The sequence below is a fragment of the Thermobia domestica genome, chromosome 1, assembly GCF_964235325.1.
Source record: "Thermobia domestica chromosome 1, izTheDome1.hap1.1, whole genome shotgun sequence".
Classification (NCBI taxonomy): domain Eukaryota; kingdom Metazoa; phylum Arthropoda; class Insecta; order Zygentoma; family Lepismatidae; genus Thermobia; species Thermobia domestica.
Window position 1 is genome coordinate 203,273,296 of NC_137454.1, and position 17,764 is coordinate 203,291,059.

The 17,764-nt window shown below is 33.4% G+C and overlaps 1 protein-coding gene across 2 annotated transcripts in view; it reads right to left on the reverse strand.

The window, feature by feature from the left end:
• The window catches only part of Noc2 (Nucleolar complex protein 2), a 52,460-nt gene that overhangs the window by 17,221 nt on the left and 17,475 nt on the right, over nt 1-17,764 (reverse strand). For both annotated transcript variants that reach the window (XM_081768667.1, XM_081768657.1), the window contains 5 exons: nt 12,519-12,679; nt 9,093-9,317; nt 7,361-7,549; nt 5,594-5,713; nt 2,742-2,873 (listed from right to left, as the gene is read on the reverse strand). In XM_081768667.1, coding sequence (XP_081624793.1) covers nt 2,742-2,873; nt 5,594-5,713; nt 7,361-7,549; nt 9,093-9,317; nt 12,519-12,679 — 827 coding nt within the window. The remainder of the gene's footprint in view (nt 1-2,741; nt 2,874-5,593; nt 5,714-7,360; nt 7,550-9,092; nt 9,318-12,518; nt 12,680-17,764) is intronic.

The window sequence follows — 17,764 nt, forward strand, 5'->3', positions numbered from 1 at the left end:
TAATCTTCTTTGTCAATTATGGTGAATTTGTTCCCTTTATCTGCTTTTATGCATCAACAATTGTTATTACGTAACCATACTAGGAATTCTTCTGTTAGCCTTACTAAATTAGAATTCTATAGTTTTTTGTGATTGTTACCGATGAAGTTACTCATGACAGCCTTACATTTCATACTGAAATTTGCCTTTCCTTTCGAGTCTTTGATATTTAGTGATGCAATTTCTTCTAATGTAATAAAATCACGATGAATAAAAGCAGAATTTGTACCCATTTTCATATATCTTATAAAACATTGCTGGTATTTGTAATTTACACTGCTTGACAAATACTAAGGAACAATGCCATTTTTCGGAATCATTCAGAATAGACATTGAGGAAAGAAATGAAACTCAGTACATATACAATAGATATAGTATGCAATTATTCTAATGGAACATGGTACAGATTGCGCCACATGGAAAACGAAGAAAACGAAAAAAGGAAAGATGCTCTTTGGAGCATGTCTAAACAGCCACGAAAAATGAGTCTTTTTGCCAGAAGGACACACATATGAGTACCTCAGTAAGATATGTGACCTCCTCAGACATTAATACACATTCTTTATCAGTTATTCATGCTGTCCACTAAACTAGTAACGAGTCCTTGGTGGATATTGTTCCACTTCTCTCGCAAGGCGTTTATCAGCTCTTGCACGGTTCGAGGAGGGGGAATTCATTGAGAAACACATCTGCCAAGGACATCCCAGGCATGCTCAATGGGATTAAGATCCGGAGAGTAAGCAGGCCATTGTATACATGAAATATCTTCACGTTCAAGTGTGTTCAATACTTCAGCGGTCTAATGTGGGCGCCCACTGTCGTCCATAAACAGGAAGTCCGGACCTACTGTACCCAGAAAACGACGAACATGATTTAGAAGAGTAGTCTCTGCAATACTGTTGTGATGTCACGCTACTACCTCGCTCAAATATGTGAAGCGGGTTCTGCCATTGTGCATAATGCCTGCCCACACCATCACGTCTTGGCCACAGCGATCACGTTAATCAACATTCTGTTGTGCATAACGTGTTTCCCGCTCTCTTCACAGTAACTGGTGGCCAGAATCACTTGCCACAGTGAAATGGGATTCGTCAGAGAACATCATTCTGGACTACTGTTGCTGATCCCAATCAACATGTTCCTGACACCACTGCAATCGTTCGCGACGACGGCATGGTTGAAGTGGAATGCATTTAACAGGCTTCCGTGCATACAAACCAACTTGATTCGAGCGTCGCGAAATGGTTCTGACAGATACATGTACACCGGTAGCGGTTGCAGGATTTGTAGCTATCTGACGCGAAGTGTGAAGTCTATTCCTTTTCGCCACTAGGGATACATATCAATCGTCCTGAAGTGTGGTCTTCCTTCGACGACCACCGGCATGCTTTTGCATCGCATCTCCACCTTCCGCGGACTTTTTCAATCGCGAGATGACGCCTTTTGATAGTCCCATTGTTGTTGCCACAGTAATGACATTTTGATCATTTTCCAGCCAGCATATCCACTATAGTACGCACTCAAATGCTGTCTTGAAGTCATTTTGCACTTAATTATTGCCCCATAACACTAAATTTCACCAAACTGAGTTCTACCACCTACGGCGCTATTTACGTCACACACCTCACTGCATGCACTTATATTGTGGTGGTCCCCATATGGTTTACTTGTGATACCTCTAAATTCTCGTCGAAGTTAGAAAATGTATTTTCATAAAAGAAGTCTTATTATTATAATTTATTTCTGTATTATCTAAGTTTTCGTAGCCACAGACCTATCCAGCTTCTTGGTGCTCTCCGTGTCATTACTTACCTTTAAATTAGAGCCAATTATTATCTTTATTTCTAGAACTTTTCTTGCTATTTTCTCTACAACATTTTTATGTATAAATTCCAATCGTATTTCAGGTTGTTATCGTATCATGGTTAGTTCGCCCATGTTGAGCCCCCAATCTTACCATAAATATTATTATCTTTTATCCACCTTTTGTGCTCTACTCTAGTCCAAATATTTTGCATTATTCCACTATATATACATTTGGTTAGTTAAAAAGTTTCAACATTTGCATGCATCCTTTTGCAAAGCGTATATGTGTTTGTACTTTTCTGTAATTAAATTTTTCAATAATTTAAATTGGAAATTGCTCACTATTTTTTTCGAATTAGCGGAATATATTGAGATTTTACATTTTAAAAATTTAGATGCAATATTTTCCTTTTTAAAAAATTTAAAAATAATACGTTCACTGTAGTTATTTCGATTTTAAGCCTCGTTAACTCAAAGCTACGCAAGACTGATTTTGCGCTCAGTACCTTGCAAACTACAAAATATTCAGTACAAAAGATAGAGGTATTATATCAGGCTACCAATACTATTGAAAGGAACGTATCTGAAGCTTATTTACATTAGGATTAAAAACCCACTTCTGAACACCTAAAAATGAAACCCTGAGGAGGACTGGGATACGATTATTACAAATTACACCAACAAAACAAAAATTAAGACTGTAGAAACTCATTAGTATTTTTAAAAATATACAGGATCATAAATTGGGGTTAAATTTGTATATAAATTGGCAACATTGCATATATAATGATTTACGGTTATGGAGTGTTGGAAAACATATGGAACGCAAAAGATCACAGTACTAGATATGAATAAAGAATATACAACAGGTGTCATTTACAGTTACTAAGACTTACCTCCAAAAGGAAAGGCAACACTGGAATATAAACATTTGTTTTCTCGGATAATTCAATCAACATTTTAATACAATGAAACCTAAGAGGATAATACCGAGCTGCAGAGAGAACTTTTATGGTGCCAATGGCGATCTGAAAAGAAGAGCAGACATCAGTCTTGATCAAAAAAATATTAAAAATACGTAGCAATGAATAATGCATATGATTTTTTTAAATTGTTTTATCGTAATTAAGAAGCTATTGCTAAGCCTATTAATGATTCAAATGCTTAACATGCTCCTTTGAATTACACTAATTTCATCGAATATTTTCTAAATGAAATTAAAATGTGGGAAATGTGAAAAGTAAAAGTACTTTTTTCATCATAAAAAATTAAATTTAAAAAAAGTAACTAAAAATCTTTAAAACAACCTAATCCTACTTCTGGGACCACGACTAACAAGTTTTCAGTTGAAACACTTTACTCATATATACAGGGGTATAATCTATTTTATGGTTAAATTTTTGTTTTCCACAGCGTTATGATAACGCGTAAAAGATGTCTAGAAAATCCCTGAAAATATCAAGAATCAATCAAACAATCAGAGAAATGATTGATTGTGAAGATTGTACAGACAGTATAATCAGAGACATTGATCACCAAAAGGGTGAGAAGGGGGATTTGATATCTCACTAATAATTTTAATATATTTTTGAACAATGGGTTTATTTGTAACACACTCGTTAGATTGTAGTCTCGCTCATACACGTGGCATTTAGTGCTTTAAAAAAGTTCAATTCATTAACTAAATAAATAAAATTGTGTTATAAATAAAATTTATTATGTGTTATTACTTCCTTCCAGAAGGAAACTGTTACTTTCGAAGATATCCGTATTTCATAATTTTAAATGTCTCACACTGCTAAAGACAACTATGGAAACTTCATTTTCTTTTCTACTGTTGGAATGAAATTTCCACTGGACGGTTTCTATTACATTGAAAATATATAATACAGTCAACTGACTAGGGAAGCACTTTATTTTGTTTGTGTATTGATTCTACTTAATCTAAAATGCACTTGAATTTCAGTCTTTCACTCATGCATTCACAACAACAACCGCCATATTTTAAATGTCATGGGTCTGCTTCAGAGGGAACTTCCCCTCTGCTAATTTGTAAGGAAACAACTCAAAGCAGCTTACTTTCTATGTTTCGCAAATGCATCTGTACAGAAATAAAATAGAAAAGTAACATGCCCTAACTCATCTTATATACTATTCATTTGGTAATTTGGTAGTACTTTAAAGCATGCATTTCAACGCACTATTTTAGATACAAGTCGGAGTTTGTTTACCTGAATGGTGCATTGTGACATTTCAAAAAAGCTGTGATATTTCGATGACTTTATTTCTGTTAACATTGACGAATATGTTACTACTCTGGGATTATTTCCTGAACTACTTCTATTCCATACTTATTTTTTTCTTTTCTTTCTTCTGTTGTACAGGAAAAGGATATCTTAATCACTTAAAATCAAAATGAACAGCTTTGTAATATATTTAATGCATAATGTTTAATAGTTAAAACAGCTTTGTAATATGTTTAATGTATAATGTTTAATAGTTAAGTTATCCCATTTTTAGAAGCAGACAGGTTTACAAAGCTATCAATTTTGACTTTAAGTGATGAAGATATCCTCTTCCTGCACAACAGAAAAAAAAAAAAAAAATAAATGTGAAATAGAAGCAGTTCAACAAATAATCCCAGTTTAATAACATGTTCGTCAATATTGATAAAAATGAAGCCCACAAAATACTTTTTTTTTAAAGTGTCACGATGCCTACTTCGGTAAATAAACTATGCTTTTTCATTTATTTATTTGTTAAGTGTTAATTAAATTTACCCAATAAATATGTCAGAACAAGATTACGTTGTAATTATACAGTAAGCTAAAGTTTTCAACAATTATACAATAATATATCTAAGACCAAAGTAACCTATGAGAAAAATTATCCCAACTGAATGATATTAAATAGTGTCCCAAGCGACCTCAAGTTCAGTATACAATATGAGTCAAAGGTAAGCTCTAAGTTTTGAAAATAATAATAATAATAATAATAATAATAATAATAATAATAAAATAATAATAAGCATATATTATAAAGTTAATAACTAACTATCAAATAACTCGGGGTTAAGTTGGAAATAACGTCAGACGTGTGCTTCTAACAAACAGCTACCCCAAAACGAAACGTCACACGACCACGTTCCTATTAAAAAGTTTGTACCTATATCTAAGATGGCGGACTTCAAAATAGTTGCCATGGTGGTTATATATAGTAGTAGACGCGGTTCTACTATCATTAAAATTATCCAATATACGGCGTCACTCCCTCTAACCATTCTATACTTACAAGGCATATTTGTTTCATATTAGAAACTATAAATGCATTCAAAACTTGAGGTCGCTTAGAGCACAAATTAATATTATTCAATTGAGCTCATTTTTCATATGATTTACGCTGGTCTGATATGGAACCGTTTTATGGGTGAGGCTCAAAAGTACTCGGAAATAGAAAATTAAGGACCACCTTAATATATATAAAATATCTATGAACAACGGTCAATAGTAAATGATTTTAGTAAATAATTTCACATGTGCTAGTATTACTTTTCATAGCTATACAGCACAATTCACGTTACAAAATTCGAATTATTGACTTTTGTGTCCATAATTTATACAAGAGAGTACACTGATATTCTAGTGAACAAATATTTTAATGAACATTTAATGTTATATCCATATAAAAATGAGAAATTTTATCATACTACTTCTACCATTATTCGAAGCAATGTATTTTCAAGTCTTACCTGCACAAGTGGGTAAAGAAGTGGCTTAAGATTTGGTTTGTTGTAAGTTACTCCTAGCAAATCACACCAGAGATTTAGAGAGAGAATATACTGCCAATTACAGACGACCTTTATAGCTTCCTAGAAGAAAGAACCTTTTTATATTAAACTTCCATTTTGTTGGCTAAAACTAAATGACAAATATCGTACACTTTTCATAAACATACACCATATATCTGAAAAAGAAAGAAAAAAAAAACACTCTGATTTATTCGTTATACCCTTTACGCTAAAGGAGACAGATGATTAACGAAAGTGAATGTGAAATAATACGTGGAGTGAGAATGTGGAATAAAACGAGAGAACTCCGATAAATCCACGGCCACAATGTGGTCCTCCACCACAAACTCACATGACCTAGAATCGTAATAAGGATTCTTCCCACCACGAGTAAGTGCATTCCGCCGCAAAAGTGGCTGCAAAAGTCAATTAGCACATTGAACAGCTTTCACAGTCACAGTCCAACGTGGGTTGCATAACTTGAACATATACAATCGAACTGTATTTGCATAGCGCTGACTATCGATACCATCGCTTTACTGAGAAGAAAACTGTGCTGAGTACACCGAAAATGATGTCTGGAAACGCATAATATGGTGTGATGAGTCTTCTTTTACCTTATTTTTCCACCAATGGGCTGTGTTTATGTATGATGGTCGCCCAGAGAAGTTTATACTACAAACTCTCACATCTTTACATGAAACTTGGCGGCGGTTCTGTGATTCTAAGGATAGTCATTTTCTGTATTCTATGAGTCCTGCGAACACGTTCACAGCACGCATTACTGTCATAATTATGTGGACATTCTGCGTAACTACGTGCATCCTATGGTCCAGATGTTTTTGACTATTGCTATTTCCCAACATGACAATCTGACAATTCACACTGGTAAACTTGTTAAGGAGTGAACATTGGGATAAACTACAACACCTTCCCTATCCCGACCAATCCCTAGACTTCAATATTATTGACCACCTGCGGTCAGTTCTGAACTCAGATTACAGGCCAGAATAGTGCTGCATTGCATGAAGAACTTGAAATATTCCTCAAGAAATCATTCATGACTTAAATACTTTCATTTCGTGATCAAACAGTGTTGTTTTGCAAACTAACAGTAATCCTACGCCGCATTATACGTGTAAGTTGCATTTTCTTCAGGTATTATTATCTACACTACATTTGCATTATATTTCTATTGGGAAAAAAAAAATTCAAACTAAGAATTTTCTATTAATAAGAACAGCAGTTTTTTCTGCTTTAAGTTTTCACTCATGTCTGATTTTAACAAAAATTATTTTTATTTTATTTAATTTTATATTTATAAATATGCTTTACACGTTACATCATATGCAATGAACATCTTTTAAATATATTTCATTAATCACAGAAGTCCATTGAATTTTCACACCATTTTTCGAACTAACTTCAAATTTTACACAAGCTGGAAAGAACTTAAAACTTGTTTAATTATGAACACATACTGAAAACAACAACATAAATTTCTACTAATTGATATTTTTAAATCAGACTAACTTAAATCTATTCTAAACATTAAAAAAATATAGATAATCAAGAACAACAAAAACAGTAATAATATTAATAAGACGATATACACACTATAGATTTGACAAAACTGGCAAATTCCCTGAAAAGTGCTCCAAAACTCGACAAATTTGGGAACCAATGTTTTTAATCATTAATTTCTAAGATGGATGAACATTTATTTACCTGTTTCTGTAGAGTAATTACATTCCGTAAGTGTATTGATAATTGTCTTAGATACAAGAAAACTGGCTCATACGAAACAGCATCGTCTAAGGCATATATTTCTGTCAAGGATCTTCTCATGAAATTAATACCAGGAAGAACATTCGGAGAGACAAATTTCGTGTTTTTTACGTATCCAATATACATCACCTGGAAAAATAAAATCATGCCATTAGCTGTATCTAAATAATTATATGGAAAATTTTAGTTTTAAAGAATTAGCAAAAGAGATTTTTAAAAATACAAAAAAAGATTATACAAAAAATAAATAAAACAATATCTATTCTCGCTTTCTAATTTTAATGTGCGATAAATTACTGACTACTTTACAGTCTTGTTTAAAATCTTACAGAATAACAAATATGAGCGGAAGTACTTAAGGTTCATACACACTCATACAAATCATATACAAAGGCTTTTATCTTTACGCAAATTACATTCGTTACGATCTACTTAGTTTTTTTGTTTTTTTTTTTTTTTTTTTTCCGCAATATGGACCAAATATATCAGGATCCAAATCCTAATCTGGCGCCTTTTCTACTCGTTGACCTCCAACGATAAGATTTTTTTCACCTATAATTCGGGGCTTTACATTCTTGAACATTTAGTTCGAAGAACACTAACTTCTATCATTTAGAAGTCGAAAAGGCAAGATAATACTCTATTTGTTATATTTTTAAGCTCCATGTAAAAATAATAATTATATTTTGCTTTATCATTAGGGGCACGAGTTTTTCGCACTAAGAATCTGAAAATTTCGCGTTTCGTTTTTCATATTTCGCGTTTTGTCGTATTTTCTAAATCAAGTTTCGCATATTGTAGCTTTTGTAAAAAAGAATTCCCTGACATTTTTACGATTGTTTCTTTTTTTCATAGTTCACTATAAAAATTAACCATTAATTACCTAAAAACAAAATACACTGAATACTTCACTTGACAATGTCAATTTCATTTATAGAAAATTATATTTTTTTAAAATCAAACTGAGAAATATCAGTAACTAAACTTACTATGGTTAGGAAAGTTTTGTTGTATTCTGAAAACACAAAGGCACAAGTTACATTTAAGCATTAAAAATAAGCATGTTACATGTTTCCACAATTTCCTCCTTCATTGTTGTACGTTTGTCACTTATCATCAGTCCAGACTTGGAAAACAATCTCTCACAATTGACATTGCTTGTTGGAAGCCACACATATGTAACAGCATTTACAGCAAACTTCAAACAATCATCACTTCGGAACTCCCCAAACAGCTGCGATGGTGATAAATAACGGGCAACATGTTTCCTATAGTCGTGTCCTAATTACCCAAAATGCACAGTTCATGCCACGTTCTACCGTTCTGTCCGCGGAAAACTAGCGTTTTAAAGTAATGAAAACGTATTTTTAAAATTTCGCGTTATATCGCGTATTGTTAGAAATTTCGCGCAAAACTGCCAATTTCGCGTTTTATCGCGCAACGGAAACCAATGAAAATACACATACAGTATCATAAAACGTCAAGAAACTGAAAATTACTTAATTCTGATGCATTTCGTTTTATCGCGCATTGCAAAAAACTCGTGCCTCTATTTATTATCTTAAAAACTGTGAAAAGCACAATGTAAATGATTAAATAAACTTTTTACAATATTCTACCCGTTACACTGCAGTCTTTACTTTTCAAGTAAAAACACTCCTTCTCTTCCTACCTTGAGCACAACTGGCAATAATTCTTCTTTTTGAGAACAAACCAGACGCATTATACAGAGAAATGCCAAAACTCGTACAGTTTCTTCCTGGGTGCTCCACAAATCAACTAGTTTTTTAATAACAGGTTTCAACTGTCGTGGAAGTGCTGAATAGTATGGCGTAATTTGATGAAGATGTTTCAGAAGAACTTCTAATACATTCGAAGAAGCTACACTGGAAAGTAACTAAGTAAAAAAAAAAAATAATAATAATAATAATAATAATAATAATAATAAACAACTGTTTATATATTTTACATACCGAAAATAAATACAGTAATTCTTAAATTAAAGTCATACGCGTTCAGCACATCAACTATTGGTGTAATATACTATATATACATTCATATACATCAAGGTTACCAAAGTCCTCTTTTTCCACGGACATAGTCTCTTTTTTAAGAATAAAATAAGTGTCCGAGAAGATTTTCTCCCACACTGAAATTGTTCGTTTTTTCTGATGATTCGAAAAAATGGAAAGTTGAAATAAAGAGTTCTATCTCCATTCTTCCAAATGTTTGTATTTATCGACCACAAGGAAACGTGTAATAACCGAATGCAGCTCGGAAGAAGGCGCTCATTTGTAAATACTGTAGATAAGAGACAACTATAATTTGCTCAGCAATTACATCAGTGGATGAATATGACAGAAATTGACTTTTGTTGTTTGAAATATATTTAAAGTTGTGAAAAGTAGTAAATAAAATGTTATTTAAATGATACATGGGTATTTACTTCGTAAAATTTGGTAACCGTGATATACAATCATCATCTTGCACGCAAATATATAGGGAATTTTGTGACTTACTAATTAATCATTCTGATGAATTCTACGACATTCTCTAAATCGAGAAAGGCTGTTAGCCAAGAATGTTTACACAAATAAAGAAGACATATAGCATCAGTTTGTCATTTCTTGATTGGAGGGAAGAAAAAAATGTTAGATTTGAGTTCAGCGGACAGGCTATATGAGACGTGGACCTACAGTTTAACGTGGAATCCGAAGCACATGAGCTCCTACCAGAAATCGAACCCGGATCTCCCACGCCAAAGATGCGTACGCTATCCACATAGCCACACGAGAGCTCTTGAGATTTTAGAGTCCTTAGTTTGAAACACTGAATATTAAATGTGGTATTGTATTTAAGCTTTCGTTCAAAATGTAAATCTGAAATATGCAATAACCAGTGAGGACATAATTTAATATTTCTTTGTTCTATGTGAAATATGTTTGCTTGCAGCTTTAGGCTACATAAGATATGAAATTACATTTTAATTCCTCAAAATCTCATGAGTTTTCTCCAGGAAGCAAAACTTGGGGTTATGGTAGCATAGAAAAACGCGTGCTTACAAGGAAGCGTGAAGAACGAACGGGGATAACTCAAGCCTTTCCTTCCTTCCGCTTGAGGAATGTCTATTTCTTTTCATTGGCAAAGATGTATCGTGTTCAATAATTTAAAGTAATCATAACTTTTTCTATCACGACACAACACAAATAATATTCTAGATACATTGAAAATATCAATTATCGAGCGAATTCCGCGAAACATTCTTGTACAGTCAGAAACAATATTAAGTATACGTTGGAGCTATCATTTCTTATACCTCCAACCTATACTTACCGGTAATATTGTTTCCGACTGTACATTGATGAGTTTAATATACTTTTTGTGCGCAGTTTTAATGTGAAAACGACAGATAAGATGTGACCCATGACTTTCAATTTTCTCCAATATATATATATATATATATGTGTGTGTGTGTGTGTGTGTGTGTGTGTGTGTGTGTCTGTGTGCGTGTGTGTGTGTGTACTTCTTGTTTAGTAGTTCAAACACTTTATTTATATTCGGAGCAAAGTCCCACCAACAATTTCGAACTTTCAGACACGGTTATTCTGCTCTCCTTGATTAGTTTTCCATATTATTTTCTAACTTAATTTCTCTCACACAACTAATTAGCACTGGCGTGCTTCACAAAACTTATTACTACTTTCATTCTGCACAGTACAATGGTGTATATTTCCATTATAGCACAGTTATATTCACTTCCATGTTTCCACAACTATCTTTTATATTATTATTTATGACTCTGTTACATCACTGATCTTTAAGCGTTTCAAATTTTTCTTCTACGTAAAACGGAATCACTATTGCAAGATAATCAATGAGAAATGTATGTACTGAAAATACACAAGCAAACAAATAAATAAAAATTAAGGAAATACCGGATTATTTCTGAATCCGAGACGAGGTTTTCTGCCTTAATTTCGTGCCCAAAAATATGAACTCATCTTGCTTTCATGACATATGATACAGAATTTTTCTTTACTAAATAGAATTACACGATTCCATTAAGTTCTAACTTTACCCGCTACTTTGCCTACCACTTTAGCCTTGAGCATTCACGGATTCAGCAGACCTTTCCAGTGAAGAAGACTAAAGGGGGTCTGTATTTAATTAGATTTTTAGTTTAGTTTTATAGCAGTTCTGAAATTACCCAGTGTTAATATAGATGTAATTTCCTGTAATTCTTTGTTTAGAAACTGGAGACTCGTCCTGGATTCATAAATATACGCTAATTATACCCTTCAAACAATCAATAGATCAAAGTTGATAAATCACTCAAGAAATTTACACCTTGCACGCGCCTTTGGTACACAGGGTTCGTGTTTAATTTCCGGTGTGAGAGCCTTGAGATTTGAACACATTACGGTGGTTCGGATTCAACTTTGAACTGTAGATCCATGTCGCACATAGCCGTAGTACTAAGGGACGCTGAACTGCAACCATCCAATCCAATTTAAAACCTACACTTTTGCATAAAATATAGTCTGATACAAGTTGAAAATTTTGGAGATAAAAAAAGAAAAAAAAAAAGGGATATAATGAATTCAATACAATGCAGTAAACTTAAAATATATTAATGTTGTACTAGAATGTGTCTGACAGACGAAACATTATAGTATGATGTACATACTCGCAAGCTGGATAATGATATCTAATTTGCCGTAAAGACACAATTTAAGATGACGTCAGAATTAATTTGCCGTTTCACTTAAGTTTTCAACTGAGTATGTGATTTTTGTGTTGGAGTTTAATGTGGGATCCGATAAAAATGTTATCCCACTAGAAATGAACCAAAGGCCACATACACAAAGACATTAAAGACTTGGTTACTTGGAGACATGCAAGAAAAAATTATGAACTAAAGTGATTGGTGTCTATAATCAGTATTTCAAATAAAGATTTTCTTCTCATAGCCTTATGTGATACTAGTCACCTAGCATTTCCAGATTTTAATATTTCCTTTCTGTTTTAATTATAAGAGCAACTGTAAAACAAGAAACGACTACTTCCCCTTTCATCGTATATTTGCTTATTAGCTTACCTTCAATAAATCTTCCAGATAGCGTCTCATATGAGGTCTGATTTTAAGCCATTTCTTGCTTTTCTGAGGTTGGAATTCTGTCGCCTTAGCAGGTACCTTTAGATGATGCTTTAACGCTTGTTGAAGGTCTACAATACATAACCTCACTACCGCATTGAACACTGAAAAGAAATCACAAAATGGGTGCCTGATTATAGCATTCTATTACCACGAGGACAAAAAGGAACGCTAAATTTATTCCAAAAGTGGTTTATATTATCATTGGTATCTTCACTCGGGAATAGAAACAATACTATGCATAATTTTAAAAACATATATAAATCATAGAAATCATTAATATCATATTATATAATGTAATTTTAATGAATGCAATGCAGAATCGAAACCAGGTCTATTACAATGTGTAACATGCAAGTATTGAAATGATCAGTACACAGAACACGCGAAGTATTAACCTAGCTTATAATCTGGAAATCTCAGGTCAGTAAACCTATCAATCGCAAAAGTAGCTAGAGTTAACACTTACATTTTACTATTGGGCTGTGTACAATTAAATGTCGTTTCTGGGGATGAGAAATGAAACAAAAATAAGTTTAACGAACTGATTCATACTAGCTTTGCTATTTTAAGTAACTTAAACTACAAATACAAATCACTGAATGTCTGATGAAGCCAATACATTCAGTTAGTTGGCGAAACTGTTACACATTTATTACTTTAAAATAAACGTTGCTTTGCTCAGTGATTTGTATTTCTAGTCTAAATTAAAAAATAATTTTGTTTCCATGTGGCACAAATAATTTCTCCCATGGCAACAACACAGTTCTTCCAGTAAGTGATTAATTCCGATATACCCTTACGAAAGCAATCTTGAGGCCTCGAAGTCGTGAAACCTGTGAAGTCGTTTCTTATGACGTCTGCATTGTCGAAACATTTTCTATGGACATGTGGCTGAGGGACCCGAAAAACTGGTAGTCCGTAGATTGAGATCAAGGCTGTATGATGCATATGGAAGGAGCTGGTATTTCAACTCATTCAGGCATATTACAGTGGTTCTTACTTCGTTGGGCAAGCATTGTTAAGTCAAATGAGAAGTCTCTTTCTGTTAACGTAATTTCTAGTGCATACAAGTGATTTCTGCACTGCAGAATTGTGCTGTGATGGGGTAGCGGCAACTTCCAAACAGTGACCACAATCTTCGGATGGAGAGGTGATTTAGCCTTCTTCTGAAGTCGTTCTTCGGCATCCAATCATTGCCCTGACCTGCTAGGGTTGTCATACACAGCCATTTCTCATCACATGTCATGATAAGATGCATCAGCGTATCCATCTTGTTCCCTAAACTGAGAAGCGAACGCACACTCCCAACTGCTGTTGTTTGTGCTGTTCACCAAGTTGACGTGCCACGTATTGATCCATTTTTTTCACATTCCCTATTGCCGTCAGATGGTCGATGATAGTCTCCAATCATCATTTCCAGAACATATATCTCCACTACTGGGCTTGTTGAACCAATGCTGTACTGTCCGTTTATTGATGGTTAAAAGTTCAAATACCGTATAGATGTTAGTCACCACTACATTGGTTTCGTGTTCAATTCCCACGCATATAGTACCAGTCCGCACATCACGGTTCAACATAGTGTTTGAACTGTCTCTCCACACCGCGGTTTGTAACTGACCTTTCGAGATAACCACTCCATGCACAGATGGAAATTTTACGAACTTTCGCGCAGAAACTCTTGCTAGCTTTATCTCTGGTCTGCTTAAAACGTTAACGTATTCATTTTCGTGTACGTACTTGGACATTAATATATAATAGTAAGTGAAATAAAATATTTACCTAAGTAAGTCTTAGTTTAATTTTTTTACTTGAAATCTCGATAACTCTTGACTGTTACCTTTTGCGAGGAACGGAAAACGAGAACACATCTGGTTACATTCCTATTTTATTACCATCATGTAGTATTCCCCAAAATTCTTGTTTCACTATCCTGTTGTTGGTATTTTTCTTTTGGTTCACTACCAAGTTATTTTCGTTTGTTGTGTCGTCCTGTAATATTTAATATAAGTAATGAAAATAAGTTGAAATTATGATGATCTTAAGCACAAAACTCCCATAATCTTTTTTCGCATCTATGTTGCAGTGTTGCTATATCCCGAATTCAACTATTTCTATTTATGGATTGAAGATTTATTCTGTATGTGAATGTGTTAATGCGTAACATTTTTATTTACTGGGCGGTGTTGACTCCGTGGTTTACCATATTGAATTATGCGATCCCAAAATTTATCTAGCATGCCAACATTCCTGCATAATTCTGGGTTCCAGGTTCTAATCAAGTATGACTCATAAGCAATTCTTTCTATTTGTGAAGACACCTTGTGAAGTATTTTACCTTACTTATTGAGCGTGTGGAACACGATCGATTACGAAAAAAAAAAAAAAAAAAAAAAAAAGTGAAGGAATATTACAGGGAGACAGTATACTATTTTTATTATTTTTACTTTGCTTACGGAATTTTCATTACGTCTCTTGATAAGCATGGAACTGTTAGGTCTTGTTCCTGTGAATCTCTCAAGTGTTCTTCATTCTTGTTGCTGTATTTCTTCTTGTCATGCCTACGCAAAAATGTTTATATTGGCATGTCATCGAGTAAATACCTGAAAGGACTTAGTTGCCTAAGTAATAACCAGAGATCGGGTTGTTTAGACAGTACGAACATAGAAAATATGCACTTATAAAACTTCTAGTTTAAAATAGGCACTTAACTGCCATTCAATGACACCAGCGCCGTAATGTTGAACTTTTCCTGGAAGAGCAATCATTAATATTTGTGTCCCCTAGAAAATTATAAAATCTGCACCCCCTAGAATTCAAAACGTTAGAAAACTTTTATTTCTTCTAAGGGATCCAGTAAGCGCTTCACTCAAGCAGGACCCATATTAATTTGGAGCAGCAGTACCACCTTCAATTAGTTTCAGTTCTTTTCGAAATGGTATGGTGGTCCATTCCTTGCGTCATTCCTTTAGTTAAACTAAGGAGACATTATTTGACACAATTTAAAGCCTTAAAAAATATATTTTATTTCTGGGGATCTAATAGACATTTTACTAAAATGTGCCCAGATCACATTTTCGTTTATGATCCTATTCCATGCTTCATTTATACTTACTTCCTTGTACGTATCATATCAAATGGGGTAAGGAAGTTTTACCCTGATGTGGACTCCCTCGAACGGTGGGAAGCTTAAATGGGAGCAAATACTCCCTACCCCACAAGTTATGGCATTGAATGAAATACAAATACTGAATCAAAGTGGTAAATAGTATTAAAGTGATTTAGAAATCTACACTCATGTCCAAAATTATTGTCGCATATATATAACTGTCTTCTTGTAATAATATAATTTGATAATGACTTTGCAGGGTACTTTTAATACTGATACTATGTGTATAAACGGGAAGTGTATATTTGTGGTAAATTTCATAGGAAAAGAATTATAAATACGAAAATTAGAATGAGTAAAATAAAATGTTGCTAAATGGACAAGATTTTTTTTTTTTCGTTTTGTTGTTCTTATTCACTGCTCTTTTGATATGAAATATACCACATACATGTCTTTGCCGATTATACACATACTAACATTATAAAAAATACCGGGCAAATTCGTTATCAAATTATATTCCTAGAACAACATATTTATAGACATGCGACAATAATTTTGGACATGAGTGTACTTGATTGTTGTTCGTAGAGAATATGTTCTTTAAGAGAAAGAGGTATGAAACTATTTCGATGTATATTTGCTAAACAAACTATTCACAGTATTTTGCCATTTCATACAGCTGTCCACAGTTTCTGACCATTTTATTACTACACATACTAATCCAAAGAAAACTGCACATATACAAACCTCTTTTCACGACCGATTACAAAAGAAACGCCACCAAACTATAATGAGATCCTGGAGAACTTACACTATTTTCTTGGTGAATCTGTGGAATGCAAAGCTGTCACAAATAAAGAAGAAATGGGAGGAGACGATGAGATTCACATGCAGCAATCCCTTGCGGTGACATTCTTTTCATGTATAAAGATAAAGCCTGACCTTGACCTGAACAACATTAGTATCTCTTATTTTATAAATTTCTTGGAATCGATAGAAACCTTTCTTGAAAAAGAAATCTAATACACGACATTCTTACTATCATGAAATCCTGGTTTGAAGAAAATACAAAGAATAAGCAGCTTCCGGCATTTAAACAATAAAATAGGCAATATAGAGTGAAACAGGCAAAATAAATTTTGCTTAAATTGAAGCAAAGATCCCCTCCCTCCCCAAATGAACTTTAGCATGGTGAATTTTATCGTATCTTTAATATTAAGAAAGGCAAAGATGGTTTTAGTACTATTCTAAATTATATTTTTCCAATACCTTTTGTACCTATATAAAAGTTTTGGCCAAATTGGTACGGATATTGTTTATTTTTGGTTCCTTTACCCTGTACTTCCTTTCTTCTTTCCTGTTACTCTTATAGATTTTTAATACCTGTGTTTATTATTTAAAGTTTATCTGGAGTAACAATTTTGAGTATCTAGTTCAGAAAGCATGTTAATTTGTTCCTGAATGCCATTTTCTTGGGATACTAATTTATATCTCTAAGAAAGAAAGAAAGAAAGAAAAAGAAAGAAAAAAAAAAAAAACATATATCCAAACATTGGCCTTAACTTTAAATGATTTCTAGTCTGCATATTTAATTAAGTGCACGCATATTTGCTCAGTGATACTTAATCTTTAGCTTCCCTCGAAACATTTCATGGTACACAACCCTGGTCAAAGTGAAGTTTAAGACGTGACAAGTACGTAACATCTAAACAGAAAAGCCTATAAAACAAAATTTTAAATAAATAAAATACCTGCAAATTCTCTTCATGACGGAAGAATTTTTGCTTTAGTAATAGTTGATAAATTTCAAACGCAAACGGAAATACTTTTTTTATCTTTTCCCTCCATTTTTCCCCATGCCTATATTTTGAAGGCACTTGCTTTGTTAATATCTATGTTTCTGTATCAAACAGTGTTATATTTCGCAGACATATTTGATATTTTAATCTTTCATCAAAGACCCAGCAAATACACTTTTTACCCCTATATAATTTCTTGGACATTCCTATTCTTGTTTTTGTTTCTAATCTACACTTCATATTTTCACGGTAACGAAAGCTTTTTTCCCTTCCAGCTG